This window comes from Micropterus dolomieu, linkage group LG22, assembly GCF_021292245.1.
Source record: "Micropterus dolomieu isolate WLL.071019.BEF.003 ecotype Adirondacks linkage group LG22, ASM2129224v1, whole genome shotgun sequence".
NCBI lineage: Eukaryota > Metazoa > Chordata > Actinopteri > Centrarchiformes > Centrarchidae > Micropterus > Micropterus dolomieu.
Window position 1 is genome coordinate 877425 of NC_060171.1, and position 15172 is coordinate 892596.

At 43.9% G+C, this 15172-nt stretch overlaps 1 protein-coding gene across 2 annotated transcripts in view; it reads right to left on the bottom strand.

Annotated features, from left to right (window-relative positions):
• Nucleotides 1-898: 898 nt before the first annotated feature.
• The window catches only part of spg11 (SPG11 vesicle trafficking associated, spatacsin), a 47700-nt gene continuing 33426 nt past the window's right edge, over nucleotides 899-15172 (bottom strand). The window contains exons 26-40 of one of the 2 annotated variants that reach the window (XM_046036197.1): nucleotides 13322-13522; nucleotides 12454-12561; nucleotides 11935-12100; nucleotides 11514-11728; nucleotides 9995-10739; nucleotides 8191-8336; nucleotides 7866-8070; nucleotides 7170-7304; nucleotides 5230-5363; nucleotides 4950-5069; nucleotides 3967-4135; nucleotides 3794-3870; nucleotides 3563-3718; nucleotides 1659-1810; nucleotides 899-1505 (exon numbers count right to left, since the gene is read on the bottom strand). In XM_046036197.1, the coding sequence (XP_045892153.1) occupies nucleotides 1331-1505; nucleotides 1659-1810; nucleotides 3563-3718; nucleotides 3794-3870; nucleotides 3967-4135; nucleotides 4950-5069; nucleotides 5230-5363; nucleotides 7170-7304; nucleotides 7866-8070; nucleotides 8191-8336; nucleotides 9995-10739; nucleotides 11514-11728; nucleotides 11935-12100; nucleotides 12454-12561; nucleotides 13322-13522 (2904 nt within the window). In that variant the 3' untranslated portion in view covers nucleotides 899-1330. Of the gene's footprint in view, nucleotides 1506-1658; nucleotides 1811-3562; nucleotides 3719-3793; nucleotides 3871-3966; nucleotides 4136-4949; nucleotides 5070-5229; nucleotides 5364-7169; nucleotides 7308-7865; nucleotides 8071-8190; nucleotides 8337-9994; nucleotides 10740-11513; nucleotides 11729-11934; nucleotides 12101-12453; nucleotides 12562-13321; nucleotides 13523-15172 lie in introns of both variants that reach the window. The other variant, XM_046036196.1, reaches the window with a different exon arrangement.

Sequence of the window (15172 nt, forward strand, 5' to 3'; positions counted from 1 at the left end):
AGCTGGTTAAATATCACAAGTCAAAACGTCTGGAATCACAGTGAAACATTTAAAGGCAGCTGTTATTAACGCCTCAACACTAAGCAGTAAGTCACATCTCAGACAGTTAAGAGTCAAATCTTAGAGAACAGCAGGAGTCTGATGTTCAGAGGGAGATGAGAGAATACTGGACTGCCACCTAGTGGGAGGACACGGAGCTGCATCTTCCATCAGTTTCAGTCCAACAGCAGAGAATTTTTCATCAGAGGTGATGTGTGTTTTAATTAATTTAAATGTACTTTCTGCAGGTAAATGAAGAAAGGAAGGTGTTTGTGTTCAGCAGGCAGGCAGGGAGGGAAAAATCTAACTTCTGACACATTTCAGTTGCATTGTGGGAAATGTTCAGTGAGGTAGAAGGTAGGATTTTCCTCAGTTACAATATAACAAAATGTTCAATACATGTTTGATTTCATTCATTTGAATCACGAACGAATTGGCAGTTAATTTTTCAATTAAGATATTTATTTTGTTGGGGAAAAGGGACAGAAAAAAGATTCTGGCTTAATTTTACTGGTGCATATTTGTTCTGCCTCAGATTTGGGAAGTGATCCAGTGTTTTGCATCAAGTGTTTGTTCTGACCATCAAGAAAAGTTTTTAAAACCATAATCAACTTTTACTCAGAAGCTAAAATCAATCAGCCTTTAAACCTCGAAAGAAATAACGATTTAACATTTATTGTGATAATTATTTATATCCAGTGATATGAATTATTTTTTTAGCGTGATTACATTTTTGGGCCCCATCGCCCGGCCCTAAACTATAGTGTGTTCACACGGGTCACAACAGTCAGTATGGATCTTAAAACCCTCAGATTTTGGACGCCACGATGCCATGCACGAAAGGAAAAAAGGCAACTGCTCAAAGCTGGAAGAAATTTAATCAAAATGAGGATAGCAGTGAAAGCGATCCAGGAAAACAAAAGTAATTTACAGAGCAGAAGTCTGTTGATCTGCAGCATTTGATGAAAGCAGAAGCTAAAATCTTAAAGACTGAAACAGTTTAGAAAGTATCTTTAATGGGACTTTTTACAGTGTCATTATATCTGGTGGGAAGATTTGGTGAGTCTAGATTTTTCATCTGTCTTTGACTGATAGAAACTGATTCTATTCAGTTATCTTGTGAGAAGAAAATGAGTCAACCTGATGATGTCATCTCCACAGAAGACAGGTTAGAAAAGACAAAGTTTATCTTGCTGTCCTTTTTTTATAAATGAATATTTTACAGCAACAATATTTCAGTTATTGGTCCCGCCGGCCGGTCAGCTAGTCCGTCATTTACTAAGTCAACCAATCAGCTGGCCAGCCTGTCGTTCAGGTAGCTCGCGGTCTTGGCGTCCTGCAGCAGCGTTTTGGTGACGTCATACAGATTCTGCTGGTAGGCCAGCCTATAGCGACTGTACACATCATCACAGTGCGTCAGCAGGCGCTTCACGTTCGGAGTGACGTTGCTGGGAGCGCCGTCCAGCCTGAAATCACACACACACACACACACACACACACACACACACACACACACACACACACACACACACACACACACACACACACACACCTGTGAGAGGAGATCCACTTTCAGGTGGTTTACAGAGCGATGTGTGTCACAGCCCCCGACGTCTTACTTTTTGAAAATGTCCTCAAACAGGCTGGAGGTCAGCGGACGGTGGCGTTTGAGCTCCTCCAGGTAAACAAAGTCTCCGTTCAGGATCACCTTCTGGTACAAAATCTCCGCCCAGTCTGGACTGTAGCTGTACGCCTCCGACACCACAAACACCTGAGAGACAGGAACAGCTGGTCATGATGTGCTGTCTGTCTGCAGAGGTGTGAGGTTCTGGATCAGGACTGCAGGTTTATATCATTATTTCCTGGCTGTTTAATAAACTCACACTCACTTTACAAAGTTTCATTTCAGATTTTGAGGCTCAATTCGCACCCTTCTATCCAAACGCTTGATATTTTGAGTGCGTTCACACGGACAAGTACGGCAAAACGCAACAATAACAATCAGAGAGTTGAGTGTGGAACGCTGGACACTTCTCCCCCACAACGGTCGGCATCTTGGCTGCGTAGCGGTAGGAGAGGGACAACCGACCCGTTAAACCGAACTTGTGAATTTGGCGGCAGAGGAAGCTGCAGCCGCTGCGATTGTAAAAGTACGTGAATTTTTTTGTCCATTTTTAACAACACTGAATTTAAGTCAAGTGAGCAAACAAGCCAGCAGATAATTTGCCGCGTGACAATCGCAGTTAAATGTTGGCGATAAAGAGCGACTCGGTTAAAATCGCCACAGAAGAAGTACACTGTGTACACAGTGTACACAGTGTACACATCTGAGAACGCAGCGTCATGAACTCTTTCAAATCACTTTTCAAAACCCACCTTTTTAGACTAGCTTTTAATAATGCACCTGCTGCTGTTTGTTATTTATATTCTTGCCTCGACGCTCTTCTGCGCCATGTTTTTACATCATTCATATATTTTGCTATTTATGTATTTTATCTTTAAATGTACATAACTTCTGGTTTTAATGTAAAGTGTCTTTGAGGGTCTTGAAATGCGCTATAGAAATAAAATGTATTATTATTATTATCATCATTATTAACTACATGATGGTGTACTAACGGAAGTATCTGAATTGAGACACAGCTAAAATGTCTATAGCCATGACAGTAAGAAATGAGCATACCTACAGTTCTGTTAACTACTGTATATTAATATGCTGATGTTAGCATGGTAGCATCCCCACAGATCGGATGCATGCAGCAGTAGTTTGCTTTGGCTTCTTAGCTTCAGTAACACATGATATGTCACTATGTGTGTTAGCACTTTGCATGCTAACGGGGCTGCAAACAAACTGTATTTTCAACATTGATTAATCTGACGATTGTTTTCTTTGGGCTGTATCACATTCGAACATTATCGTCCATCACATATTTCAAAAAGTCAAATAAACTGCTTCTTCTTAACAGTCATACTTGCACACACTGATTGTTCATGTATTGTTTTTAGTCTTGTTTCCCTGTATTTAATGTTTCACTTGTTTGTATCTGTCTAGTCAATAATAATGTAGAAATGTGTTGAAATTGTGTTTATTGTTCCATGTTGCTGCAGAACAGGAACCTGCTGTAAACCAGTTTTTAAACTGAGTCAGGCCCGTTTACTGTAACTAAATTGTTGCTCTTAAACTTTCCTGTATAATAAATGAAATGAGTTTCTACTGTACAACGACATTTGTAGCGTAAAGCTAACGCCTGACGCAGCATCACACAAACATACTGCAAAACAAGGAAACGTCCCGTGCAAGACTAGAAACTAAAATTCTAGATGAACTGTACGGAATTTACAGGACACAAAGAGCTTATCGTCCTTTTGAGAAGCTCTCTTTGCGCAGCCGTAAAGAATTCTTTTAAAGCAGATGTTCCGGGTGGTTTATGACCTCAGCGTGTACTCGATTTCTCTGTAGAGGCAGAGATCCTGTAAATATGAGGAATGGGGGAATGTAAGGTATGTAGTAACCTAAACACACCTGGTAGCATCGTGGCAGCGCTGTGACAGTGCTCAGCAGCTCTGCAGGTCGCAGGTTGATGACGCGCAGGTCCGATCCCTGGTTCAGGAAGTGCAGCTGGAGAGCAACCAGCTTGGCTGTCCGAACACAGCGACTCGCCTGACGCACACACGAGTCCTGGAAACACGCACACGGTTAATATCTTTCTTATTAAAGGTACAAACGAAACAGCATGTAGAGAGGGCCGGGTACCTTGGAGAAGCTCTCTGCAGCGTCCTTCAGCAGACCCAAGACTTTGACCAACGAGCTCTTCAGATCAGGAGAGACGACTGTGTAGAGACAAGTCAGACACGACAGCACGGCTCACACTGGGATCGAACCAGACCAAGAAGCACAGTTTTGGGTTTATTCTTGTGTTGGCTCACCCCAGGGCTGAGACTCGATGATCTTCAGCTGCGTCCTGGCAGCCATCTCGTGGTTTTCTCCGATCTCTCTCCTCATGCTGAAACACAGCGCCACCATGTTGTATTTCTCGCTGTCTGCAGGGAGGCAGCGCTTTATGTAATCCAGCAGAGCCGTCTTCAGGCTGGAGCTCTGCAACAGCAGGGGACGATGGGGTTAATGTGAAGTCAGCATGACCACAGGTGCCATTTGCACTGGTGACGCTTTCTGTGGCTGAGTTTGTCCCCATCAGTTTTTAAAAGCTTCAATTTGTTTTGTTTTCAAATCTGAAGAATAGCAACAAATGTTAACTAACAAATGAAAATGCTCTGAGAAAGATTCCTATGCACACTAAGAAAACATGCAATTAAAATATAAAAGACACAAATGTGCAAAAAGTCCCCAAATAAGTAACTTAAACTAAAAACACAAGTTTCTGATTACTGCATTATATTTTATTACATCCTGAACTGTCTCCTGAAGTCTGTTTCGCTTTACATAAATTAAGACATTTTCACCATAAATTGGAGCAGAAAATGTCTCCAGATTGCAGGAAATTAAATGTTTAATGCTCAAAATCTTCTGGGGGAGGACACCCAGACGCCCCAATCATATATTTCAGCTTCTGTTCACGTTCTCGTGACCCCAGTATCGTGCATCGTTTGACACAAAGTGACGCCCTCGGTCATGACGAGGTGAAGACATTAGTGTGACGCTAGTTTAACAAACGGCTGAGTTAAAACGGTGTCACAACTGGATTACCTCATGAGATTATTGTCTCAAAACTGCATAAATATGAGGATCATCTGGCACTGGAGACAGGTGCTGCAGCTTTGGCTGGGTGCAGGAGAACAGTCTGACGATCCAGTGAAGTTTTGGCGTCCAGCGTGCAGACACTCTCCACTGTTTCGTCTAATGTTGGACATTAACATAAGATTTCTGTCTGTGTGTGTTTGTGTGTGTCCACCTGTCCTCTGTCCGTGTCCATTTTCTTCCTCAGCAGCATCTCAAAGCGATGGTTCTGATGCAGCAGGTCGAAGACGTACGTCATCTCATTATACCTGCCGATACCCGTCAGCAGACGCACCTGCGCACACACACGCAGCGCAGATGATGTCACTCAGATGGCGAATGGGGCGGCCTTTTAGCATCATTCATCTGTCTAATTACTAAACGTCAAGTGGATTCAGTGTCTGTGGCAAAACAAAACAACCTTTATGGCGTGTGGGTCAGTGGGCGGGGCTTACCAGCAGGCTGTAGTGCTCTCCCGGGGCGAGGTAGGTGTGGCTGAGGTGGCGGGCGGCTTGGAGCACTCTGACGATCCCCTCCATGTTACAGGTGAGACTGAAACAGTCGTGAGCCACGATCAGCAACTCTACAACTACAGCAGGAGGAGAAGAAAAGATTTCAAAAATGTCATTTCGTGTCATCGGATGACATCACGTTAATATATATCTGGTGCTGGTCAGGTAGTGGACAGTGACAGATTCTGTGCTGGGTGTAGTCATCAAGTGTATCATTAATAAAAAATAGGATTGGTGCAACTTTGATCTTTGCAGATAACAAGACACACGAGTAGTGTCTCAATTCGGATACTTCCGTTTTGTGGTGGCGGTGGGGCAGTGGATAAGAAACATGCCTTTGGTGTGAGAGAACCGGGTTCAAATCCACTTTGAGGCACCAATGTGTCCCTGAGCGAGACACTTAACCCCTCGTTGTTCCAAAGCCTTAGCTAAACGAATAAATACTCTGTGTACGCTATACTTATATTGTTTTGTTCATAGTGTGTCTATTAGCGTTGTCTATTCTGTAGGTTGTGTCTGATTTTATTTTATTATTATTTTATTATTGTATTATGGTATTTTTGTACAAGTAAGCACATTGTGATCAATGTACGATCCTGAGTCGAATTCCTCGTATGTGTCCACACACCTGGCAATAAAGACGATTCTGATTCAACATGGCTGTATGGCACTAAAAGGAAATGACGATCACAACATTTTTCATTATAACCAGACGGATCATTATCGCCATCATTTAATTGTCACCCGCCAAAATCTCTGCCGGCTTGTTTGCTCACTCACAATTAAAATGAATAAAAATGAACATACTTCTACTTTTACAATCGCAACCGCTGCAGCTTGCTTGGCCGCCATTTTCACCGTTGAGAGAAGTGTCCAGTGTTACACTTTACTTTTTGACCATTATGAACACGCCATTTTGGTCATAGTGCACTGACTTTTGCTCAGTGTGAACGTACTTATGTACTCAACATAGTAAGTGTGAGTACAGAAGGGCGTAGAAGGAGAAACTCCATTAGTATCCTCTTTCTTTGTAGCCATGTTTCCATCTAATTGTCAAGCAAATTTTAAGCATACTTATGAAATGTGGAAAAAAAGAAAAAAGAGAGAAATTGTGAAATCTGTGTGTTTCCATCAGCTGGTTTGGAGCGAATAAACCAGGCGAAGGCGAGTAACAAGACGTCTGGCTTCCAAACCAGAAACAAAACCAGTCGCATGAACCTGAGGGCCACTGATCTGAGAGAAACAGAGAGAGGTCCTCAGGAATGTGTTTCAAGTTTCAAGTTGCTACCAGCCAGGTCTCCGTGCGTTACGGGAATATCCGGTGTTGTGCCGAGTTCCAGATAAAATGCTTTTAAACGCTGTAATATCACCATCAGCAGCGTTCACTGAGATTCAGCAGCAACATGCGGTGAGAACCTGTCTGATCAGCGTGCAGAGCAAAGGATCTGAGAAGGACCTTTAAGAGGTGAACGCATCATTCAGCAGAACAGCTGATCAGACGTGAGTTACAAGTTCGCGACGTCAGAACTTACTCGTAAAAAGTGTTTCCATCTCCCGTTTAGCGCATTTTGCTGTTTCCATCAACCTTTTCTAACGCGATGCTTCAAAATGCGCATTAAAAAACGCTGATGGAAACACGGCATGTGAAGTGCTATTCATGAACTATACTGAGCACTATTATAACCAGGAAGTGTCTCCTTAAAGGGACATTTCATTTAAACTGGCAGCCAACGTCAAGTTTGTACAAAACATCTCAACCAATGCATCTTTAAATGCTTCACTTTCTACACTTTGTCCTCTGCAAATACGTCAAACCATACATGGACGTGTCAGTTACATGTGTGCTAGTAAAAGCTGCATGTGTGAGTGTTTGTGTGTCATACTGCAGCTCAGGTCTCGCAGTGGAACAGTGTTGAGGTTTTCCAGTAGTTTGACTCCCACCAGGTTCGGGTCGTCACACAGTTTGATGAGCTGGACCAGCGAGTCCCGGCCCTCCGACGGCCTGAGAACCTGCCTCTCTGCTGCGCCACACAGATAGGGAGAAGTTTGATTTTAAGGAACACAATACTAAAATCTCCTAAGAACACACCCTCATTCGGCATGCACGGAGCAGAACAACTTGTTGCTGTGTTTCTTGACATGAACTCTTTGTACACTCTCTTTGGCTGATTATTAAAACGGAAATACTGATGGTAGCTGCCAATCTCAACTCTGATCTACATAAAACTAATCAAAACGTTTGAGGATTTGCTGTTTTATATACTGAAAATAGACTTTTTATTTTCAATTCAGTATAATTTGCATTCAAATGAAGAAAGCTCAATATATTTGACACTATTTGTTGGACGAGAGCCTTTTCAAGTTGATCTCGTGGGCTCTGGACCTTTTTCTGACATTTAATAGACTAAACAATCAAAACTCATTCAGATTAGAGAGCAGGCACCTTTAACCTTCAACCTAAATAATTCCTAGAGCTGATTCAAAGTAAAGCCGTTCAGCACATGGAAACCAGTGTGTATTTCAATTATAATTCGATTCTATAATGAGACATAAGACGACTGCAGGGGCCCAGATCTCACCAGGCTGCAGCTCCTGGGTGGAGGCCAGCATCCCCTGGACCACGGCAGAGGAGACCAGCTCGGCCACAGTGTCTGCAGAGAGACCCTGAGCTTTGATGAAGGCCTTCGCCTTCCTGAAGCGCTCCGGCAGGTCCGACAGCAGCAGCTTCTCCAGCACCGAGCAGGATTCCTCCCTGCAGACCTGACTGAAGGAGCACTGCAGCTCCTGGGCGAGACAGAAGGACAACGTCACCGAGAGCCACCTGTTTCAGCGGTTTAAACTTAAAACGATAGCATCAACGAGTATTTCCTACGACGGCGCAGGGTAGGGTGGACTGATCAGTACCTTGGAGAGCTGGTAGAGGCTGAGGACTTGTTTGCAGTAGTTGATGCCATGGCGACACTGGTCCACCAGTTTCTGGAGCTGGACCGCGACCTCGTCGTCGGGGAGGGGGAGCATCACGAAAGACGACAGGCTGCTGATAGACGGAGCTAGAGGAGATAAGGAAGGAAACAGATATCGTGTTGTTTGTAAATAAGGCGGCAGCATTTAAAACAAAGTGTTCACTTGGAAAATAATTGATTTTTAGATGCATCGCGATGCGGACTTGGACGATTATGAATCGATTCACAAATGTCAACAATCGATTATCTAGAGGTTAATCGATTACGCAATGTTGACGGAACGAAAAAGTGGAATTCGGACATGCGGGAATGCAGCTCCGAACTGTCTGCGGGTCACATAACGGAGAAGTGTGAACAGCCAGCTGAACTTCACACATGATCAATAAAATCAATGCGCAACTAACGTTAATGATTTTCACCTCGCACAGCAGCGCTTAGCTAGCGTCCTCTGCTCATTCTTCAAAGCTAAGTGACAGGGGAAAGCGGAGCAGAGGAAAACATGAGCGCTAGGCTTCAGTCTGGCAGTAAATGTACAGTGCAGGTCGCAGCGTGTCCGTTTATTAAAGTCTGTCTGTTGTTTTCCAGCTGCTGGATAAGTTAAGGCAGTTAGCGCTAGCTAACATTTCTTCAGACTGCGTCCTGGAAGCTGAGCAGGACGCTTTCGGCTGCTAGTTCAATGTCGTTTGTTGTCATTCATCCACATATCGAGTACACAATGAACCCAATGCCGTTTCTCAAGGCCCACAGTGCTCGATCCAAGATTACAATAATGATAATAATGATGCTATGCAATGTTAGCTACATTTATATGAAGTAACAAATATCTGCATTTCATTACTACCTACTTGTTTGGATTGTTTTAAATACTTTGCTTTAAAAGTACCAAGTAGTCACACGGTGAGAAAAATACATCTTAATCCGTTTGTTTTCACATCGTAGCCTCATAATCGTAACGAGGTGCCTAGAACGTCCCACCCTCGAGGAGATGCATCGAGGAAACAAATTGAATCGAATCGTTGACCTGATATTTGGAATCGAATCGTGAGACCAGTGAAGATGCACTCCCCTAGCTGGTACTAAGGACCCTGCTCTACATCGGCAGAGGTCATATCTTGATTATAAAACCTTCTCTGGTCAACCAGAGCTGTTGGAGGTGTTCCTCAGGGTTCGATTTTAGGTCCTGTACTTTTTTCAGTTTTTCTTGTGACACAAGTAAAACTTTCAATGCCGGCCGGACTTTTCTTCTAAGTATTTCTACACTGTGGTATTGCTAGTTTTACTTAAGTAAAGAGCCGATTACTTCTTCCACCACTGGAGAGAAACATCAGAAGAGAAGCCACTGCTGTGCCAAGTCTACATGCCGCCGTGAGCATTGACTTGTGCGGAAATTTGTAGGAGGAAAAGTGGCGCTTTTTTTTGGGAGGTGCCCGTCCGTCTATGGCGAACAGCTGCAGACCACCTTCAAGGTTTACACTGGATCTGTTCAGCCACAGTACTACTGTGGACTAAAGGGGTCAGACAGAGTTCCCAGTAAAAAATAAACTCATATCTTTCTGTACAAAAATGAGGGATGAATAAAAAAATAAAAAGATATGAAAGCTAAAGCGTTGCCAACAGTTACATATGTTGAAATAAAAGCTTATCTGACAACTGCAAAATGCATCTGAAACACACCGGGAGTAAAAACAATAACAATATATTGTGATAGAGTATATTTATATACACACTGAAGATCAGAAGCTTACAGGTAGTCAGGCTCTTCGTGGACAGAGCTTCTGATGCGTCTTGTTGTGTTTCAGGGTTCAGTTCTCCGGAGGCCAGACCTCGGCAGCGCAGCACCACCCACATGTCTGGGTGATACAGGGAGAAATATCGGCAGACCCGGCTGGCTTCATGGATACTGCCTTCATCTAATGTCTGACCAATCAGCACAGGCAGAATGTTCCTCCCCTCTGGACTCGGCGCTGATTCGGTTTCCAGCTCCTCCTGGCCCTCAGAGGGACCCGGGAGTCCCTCCAGACTGAGACACTTGTGTGTGTTCAGGGCTGATATGTTGGAGAAGGAGAACTCCTTCATGAGCACTTCGTATGTGTTCATTTCAGGCGCGATGGCGGGCGGCGGCAGGTTGAAAACGCTCTCCTTCTCCATGGCGGCGGTGAGGACACGTCGTCGGACCCGGCTGATCCACAGCTGTTTCTCCAGGCTCTCCAGTTTGTCCACGGGAGCCGGGCTGAGCAGGGAGAGCCAGTGAGCGGCGAGGCAGAGCAGCAGGCAGCGTTCCTGGACATCCAGCAGCTCGCTCTGAGCCTCTGTGGCCGCGGGGGAGTCCCCAACCCCAGTTTCGGCCTGCGACAGGAAGAACTGGGAGGCTGATTCTGGATCTGTGCTGTCGGCCTTCAGCTGCTCGTGACATTTCCTCCAGAGGCTGACCCGGGTCTCTAATCTTCTCCACTGCTGCTTGGACCTCTGGGAGTTTACTTCCTGGAGAAGCTACATGGAAGACAGTCTCATAAAACATCAGACTCAGCACATAAACAATCAATCTAATAAAAATGACTTACATTTGATTATTAAAGAAGAAGCTGAAAAATAACCTCGTCAGTGCTCTCCGGTGGACAAACTTTGTAATGGAGACATTTCTTATTTATTAGCCACATATCTGCGATTATCTATGATAAACCGAAATCTGTTATTTACTGCTGCACCAATGTGTAAGTTGAGGTTTCCTAAAAGTGAAAAGGTGAGGGCAGTAGCCTGGACTTTTTTATGAATTACTGTGATTTGTCATATTTCCTTAATTCGGCTAATGGCAAAATCGTAGATCCTGTGAATTTCCTTTCACGTGAAAGTCTAAATGCTGTTTCTAATTCCTATTTATCTCATTTTTAATCTAATTTTGGAGAAATACTGACTCCTTTGTTAATTCTTTTAACTATTTTGTTGAAATCTCTTATAAAACCACACCATGGGTTTGATTTTAAATGTTTTCTCCATCCCAGGTCGCTAAACCTCCTAAATTTCCCAAAGAGAACGTGACCTCAGCATCCTTCTGCTCTGCTGAGGGGAAAGGTTAATGGATCATTCAAACACTGAAGGTTCGTCCTCTGGAGAGCAAGAATGTGATCAGAAAATTATTTACTAGTACCTTAGAGAGACTGTTTGACTAACGTGGCCATCATCATTCTAGCCAAGTCAATAATCGATAATGTAAAATATGCATGACTCTAAAATGTAAATATAATCTTGATGTGTGGTGGGTCGGACCTGGCTGAGAAGCAGGCGGTGGACGGGCAGGCCGGCCAGCTGGGCAGCCTGCCTGGCCTGGCTGTAGAGGCCTCTGGCCTGCAGAGCGTCCACTGCAGCCTGGAACTCCTCCTGCTGGACGGAGGGAGAGCAGCACTGCAGCAGCCTGGGAGACAGGCTGACCTCTGACCCCTGCAGCAACTGACTCAGCTGACTCAGCTTCCTGAAGTCTGGACCTACACACAGAAAACCACACACTTTCAAAACTTCACACTAAATTCACCTGTGTACACAATAAAAATAAGCCTGTGGACAGATCGGAGGTCAGAACGGACATCTTTTTCAGAGGACGCCAGCAGTTAATAATCCTCAGTCATCTGCTGAGCTGCATCCGGCAGATTCTGACAGGTTCTGTGATCAGTGATTTACTCTCCGACCTCACCGTTGGATTTCAGGAGTTTGTCGACGTCGGCCAGGAGCTGCAGCAGCCGGTGGAGGTCGTACTGGGAGGAGCAGCGCTGCAGCATCGTGAGGAGCAGCACGGAGGCCTGGCTCTCCACCCACTGCAGGGGGAGTCCACCGGAGGGTGCTGGGCCTCCGCTTCTCAGCTATATCAGCAACGAGGAAGAGAAGGCACATTAGAGAAATGAGCAATCTCTGGGAGCTGCACCTTAGTGTAACTTGTATAGCACTCGGGAGATGTTTGTGCTGCTAAAGCAGTTGTCTGGTTGTTGGTATTTATTTATATCTACCCTGCCACGTTCTCCCTGTTCCTGAGTGAGGTGAGTCTTTCCTGTCCTGGATGATTCAGAAGGCTCCTTGTACAGAGCTCTTCTAACGCAACTCATAAAAACCTGAACTGAGTTATCACACAAATAATGCTCACTGTGATGGATTATCTAGTCTCTTCAAGATGTTTTTGCACAAATCTAATACTGGTCTGTCTGTGGGCCGGACTTACAGCGATGAGTGTCCTCTGAAAGTCCAACAGCTTCGCTTTGGCCTCAGAGAAATTCCTGTAGTCACAACACAACTCAAACATCCTCAGCACCAACACCAGGGGGCAGTCCTGAGAGAAAGACACAAACCTCAGTTACTGATTTGAATTGGTTTTAAGTCAGTCAAGCAAAGTTATCTGCTTTTCATTAACTATGTGAATACTTAGTGCTTATTGTGCCCAACAACTTTATCTTTATGCAATAAATCATTTACTGCACATTTATGCATCCATTTATTTATTCATTTAGCTGACGGTTTCATCCAAAGCGTCCCCTCTGGAGCAACTAGGGGTTAAGTCTCTCCCTCAGGGACACATTGGTGTCTCACAGTGGATTCGAACCCGGGTCTCTCATGCCTTTGGTGTGGGAGACCCGGGTCCGGCGTGTGTCCACTGCTCCATCACCACAAATTAGACAGAAAACATTCCATCCAAAAGTAGAATATCAAGCAACAACCCAGATATTACATTTTTGGGAAGTGGCCGGAAAAAAACCCAGACAAATCCCTGAAGGTCCAGTCAAGGAGAAAATAAGAAAAACTTTTCTCTCTCAAATTTAATATATCGCATATTAAAAGACTTTTCCCCAAATGAAAAGATGTAATATCTTCGGAGAGAAAAGCAGCCTGTGGAAATGTCACACTGTGTTGATTAAGGAGGGAGCTCTAATCCAGTCTGTATAATCCTTTTCATGACTCCTCCATCCAGCTCCTGACCTAAATAAGATAAAAACTTCACAGCTTCAGACAGGAGGGAGAAACACTGCGGTGCGCTCAGCTAATGTTTTAAAATCTCTCTCTCTGATCACATAATTCATTTTCTCATCTTTTACCCTCTGGAAGAGCTCGAAGCCTCGCAGGAGGGGCCTGATGTGGCCCCGCCCCAGCAGCGTCCTCCAGATGATTGACAGGTCGTGCAGTGTCCACTCGTGGTGCTGCGGGGCTTCGACCAGGTGGGAGGTGGCTTCTCCAGCTGTGACCTCATCGACGGAGGTCAACACCCACGCGCACAGGCACGGCACCAGCTCCGCCTCCTGTCAATCAAACAGGTTTGACAGTTTGGATAAACCAAATGAACTTTAATTGTGTTTTAGTCTTTAGATTCAAACATTATTAGTTTTGGTCAATAAGGATGCACCCAGTGTTCGGCCTAACACGTCAAAAGACCGAATAGATTTTATCGAACAATCACATTTCCATGTCGAAGCATTTTAAAGTGTCCGAGCCATTTGCAGACGCTGTTCTGCTGAACTGTCTCCAGCACATCCGCTCCATCTGTGAAAAGAACAGCTGTGAGTGTTTCTGTCTCTCCTCTGTGAGAAGGAGATTAAACTAGCCGCGCCTACATTTGGAGTGCACACGTATTCCAGCCTTTACGGTAAGTGAAGCGGCCCAGAGCGAGCTGACAGGCAGGTTAGAGACTTTATCCTGTCAGTTTGTCTCTTTAGTATGAAGAGAGGCTGTGAAGTCTTCATGTTATTATTTATCAAACCGGGTCGGACCGGATGGATTTAACGCGAGGAGGAAACACATGTGACAATGTCCGGTTTTCAAAATAAGGTGTGGAAATAAGATTAATTGGATTATTTTCACAGAAAGTATAAAACATATTCCATTAAAAGTAAATGGACTCATGTAATTTTACTTTAATTCTACTGGACCCTCTCGGGCCCCGGACTCCCCCACCATAGTCTCTCCACATCCTGTGGGAAATGAAAACAGGAATGTTTTTTTAGAAATACATTGTTCGGTATTCGGGAAAGTTTTTCATTATATTCTGTTTCGTCCAAGACTTTTCTTTTCGGTGCATCACTATTAGTCACATTTTACTGTGGCTGCCCCCCAAACATTTATCAGTCGAGCAGCCATGAGACTTATAAGTTACGGAAGTTAAGTGAAAGGTTGTTTTACATCGGATGTTTAGATATGAATAAGAGCACTATTCTAAACAAGTAAGAGGTCAATGGAAATAATAATTACATCAAGAACAGAATCTGAATACACGATAATAATAATAACACATCAAAATGATGAAAAAGACTGAAGTAGTGTTCAGTGGCCGACGCTGATAATTAGAGAGCAGGATATATAATCAAAACAAAGTCCAATCTAATATCCATCTTATCTCAGCCAGTGACATGTTGTTTTAGATGGAAGCTTTATTCTGCTCTAGATTTCAAAGCCTGTCTGGAGTTTGTCAGACGCCATTATTCTCTACAGAGTAACTATATACAGTGGGTACGGAAAGTATTCAGACCCCTTTAAATTTTTCACTCTTTGTTTCATTGCAGCCATTTTCCAAAAGTCAAAAAAGTTCATTTTATTTCTCAGTAATGTACACTCAGCACCCCATCTTGACAGAAAAAAACAGAAATGTAGAAATTTTTGCAAATTTATTAAAAAAGAAAAACTGAAATATCACATGGTCATAAGTATTCAGACCCTTTGCTCAGTATTTAGTAGAAGCACCCTTTTGATCTAATACAGCCATGAGTCGTTTTGGGAAAGATGCAACAAGTTTTTCACATCTGGATTTGGGTATCCTCTGCCATTCCTCCTTGCAGATCCTCTCCAGTTCTGTCAGGTTGGATGGTAAACGTTGGTGGACAGCCATTTTCAGGTCTCTCCAGAGATGCTCAATTGGGTTTAAGTCAGGGCTCTGGCTGGGCCATTCAAGAACAGCC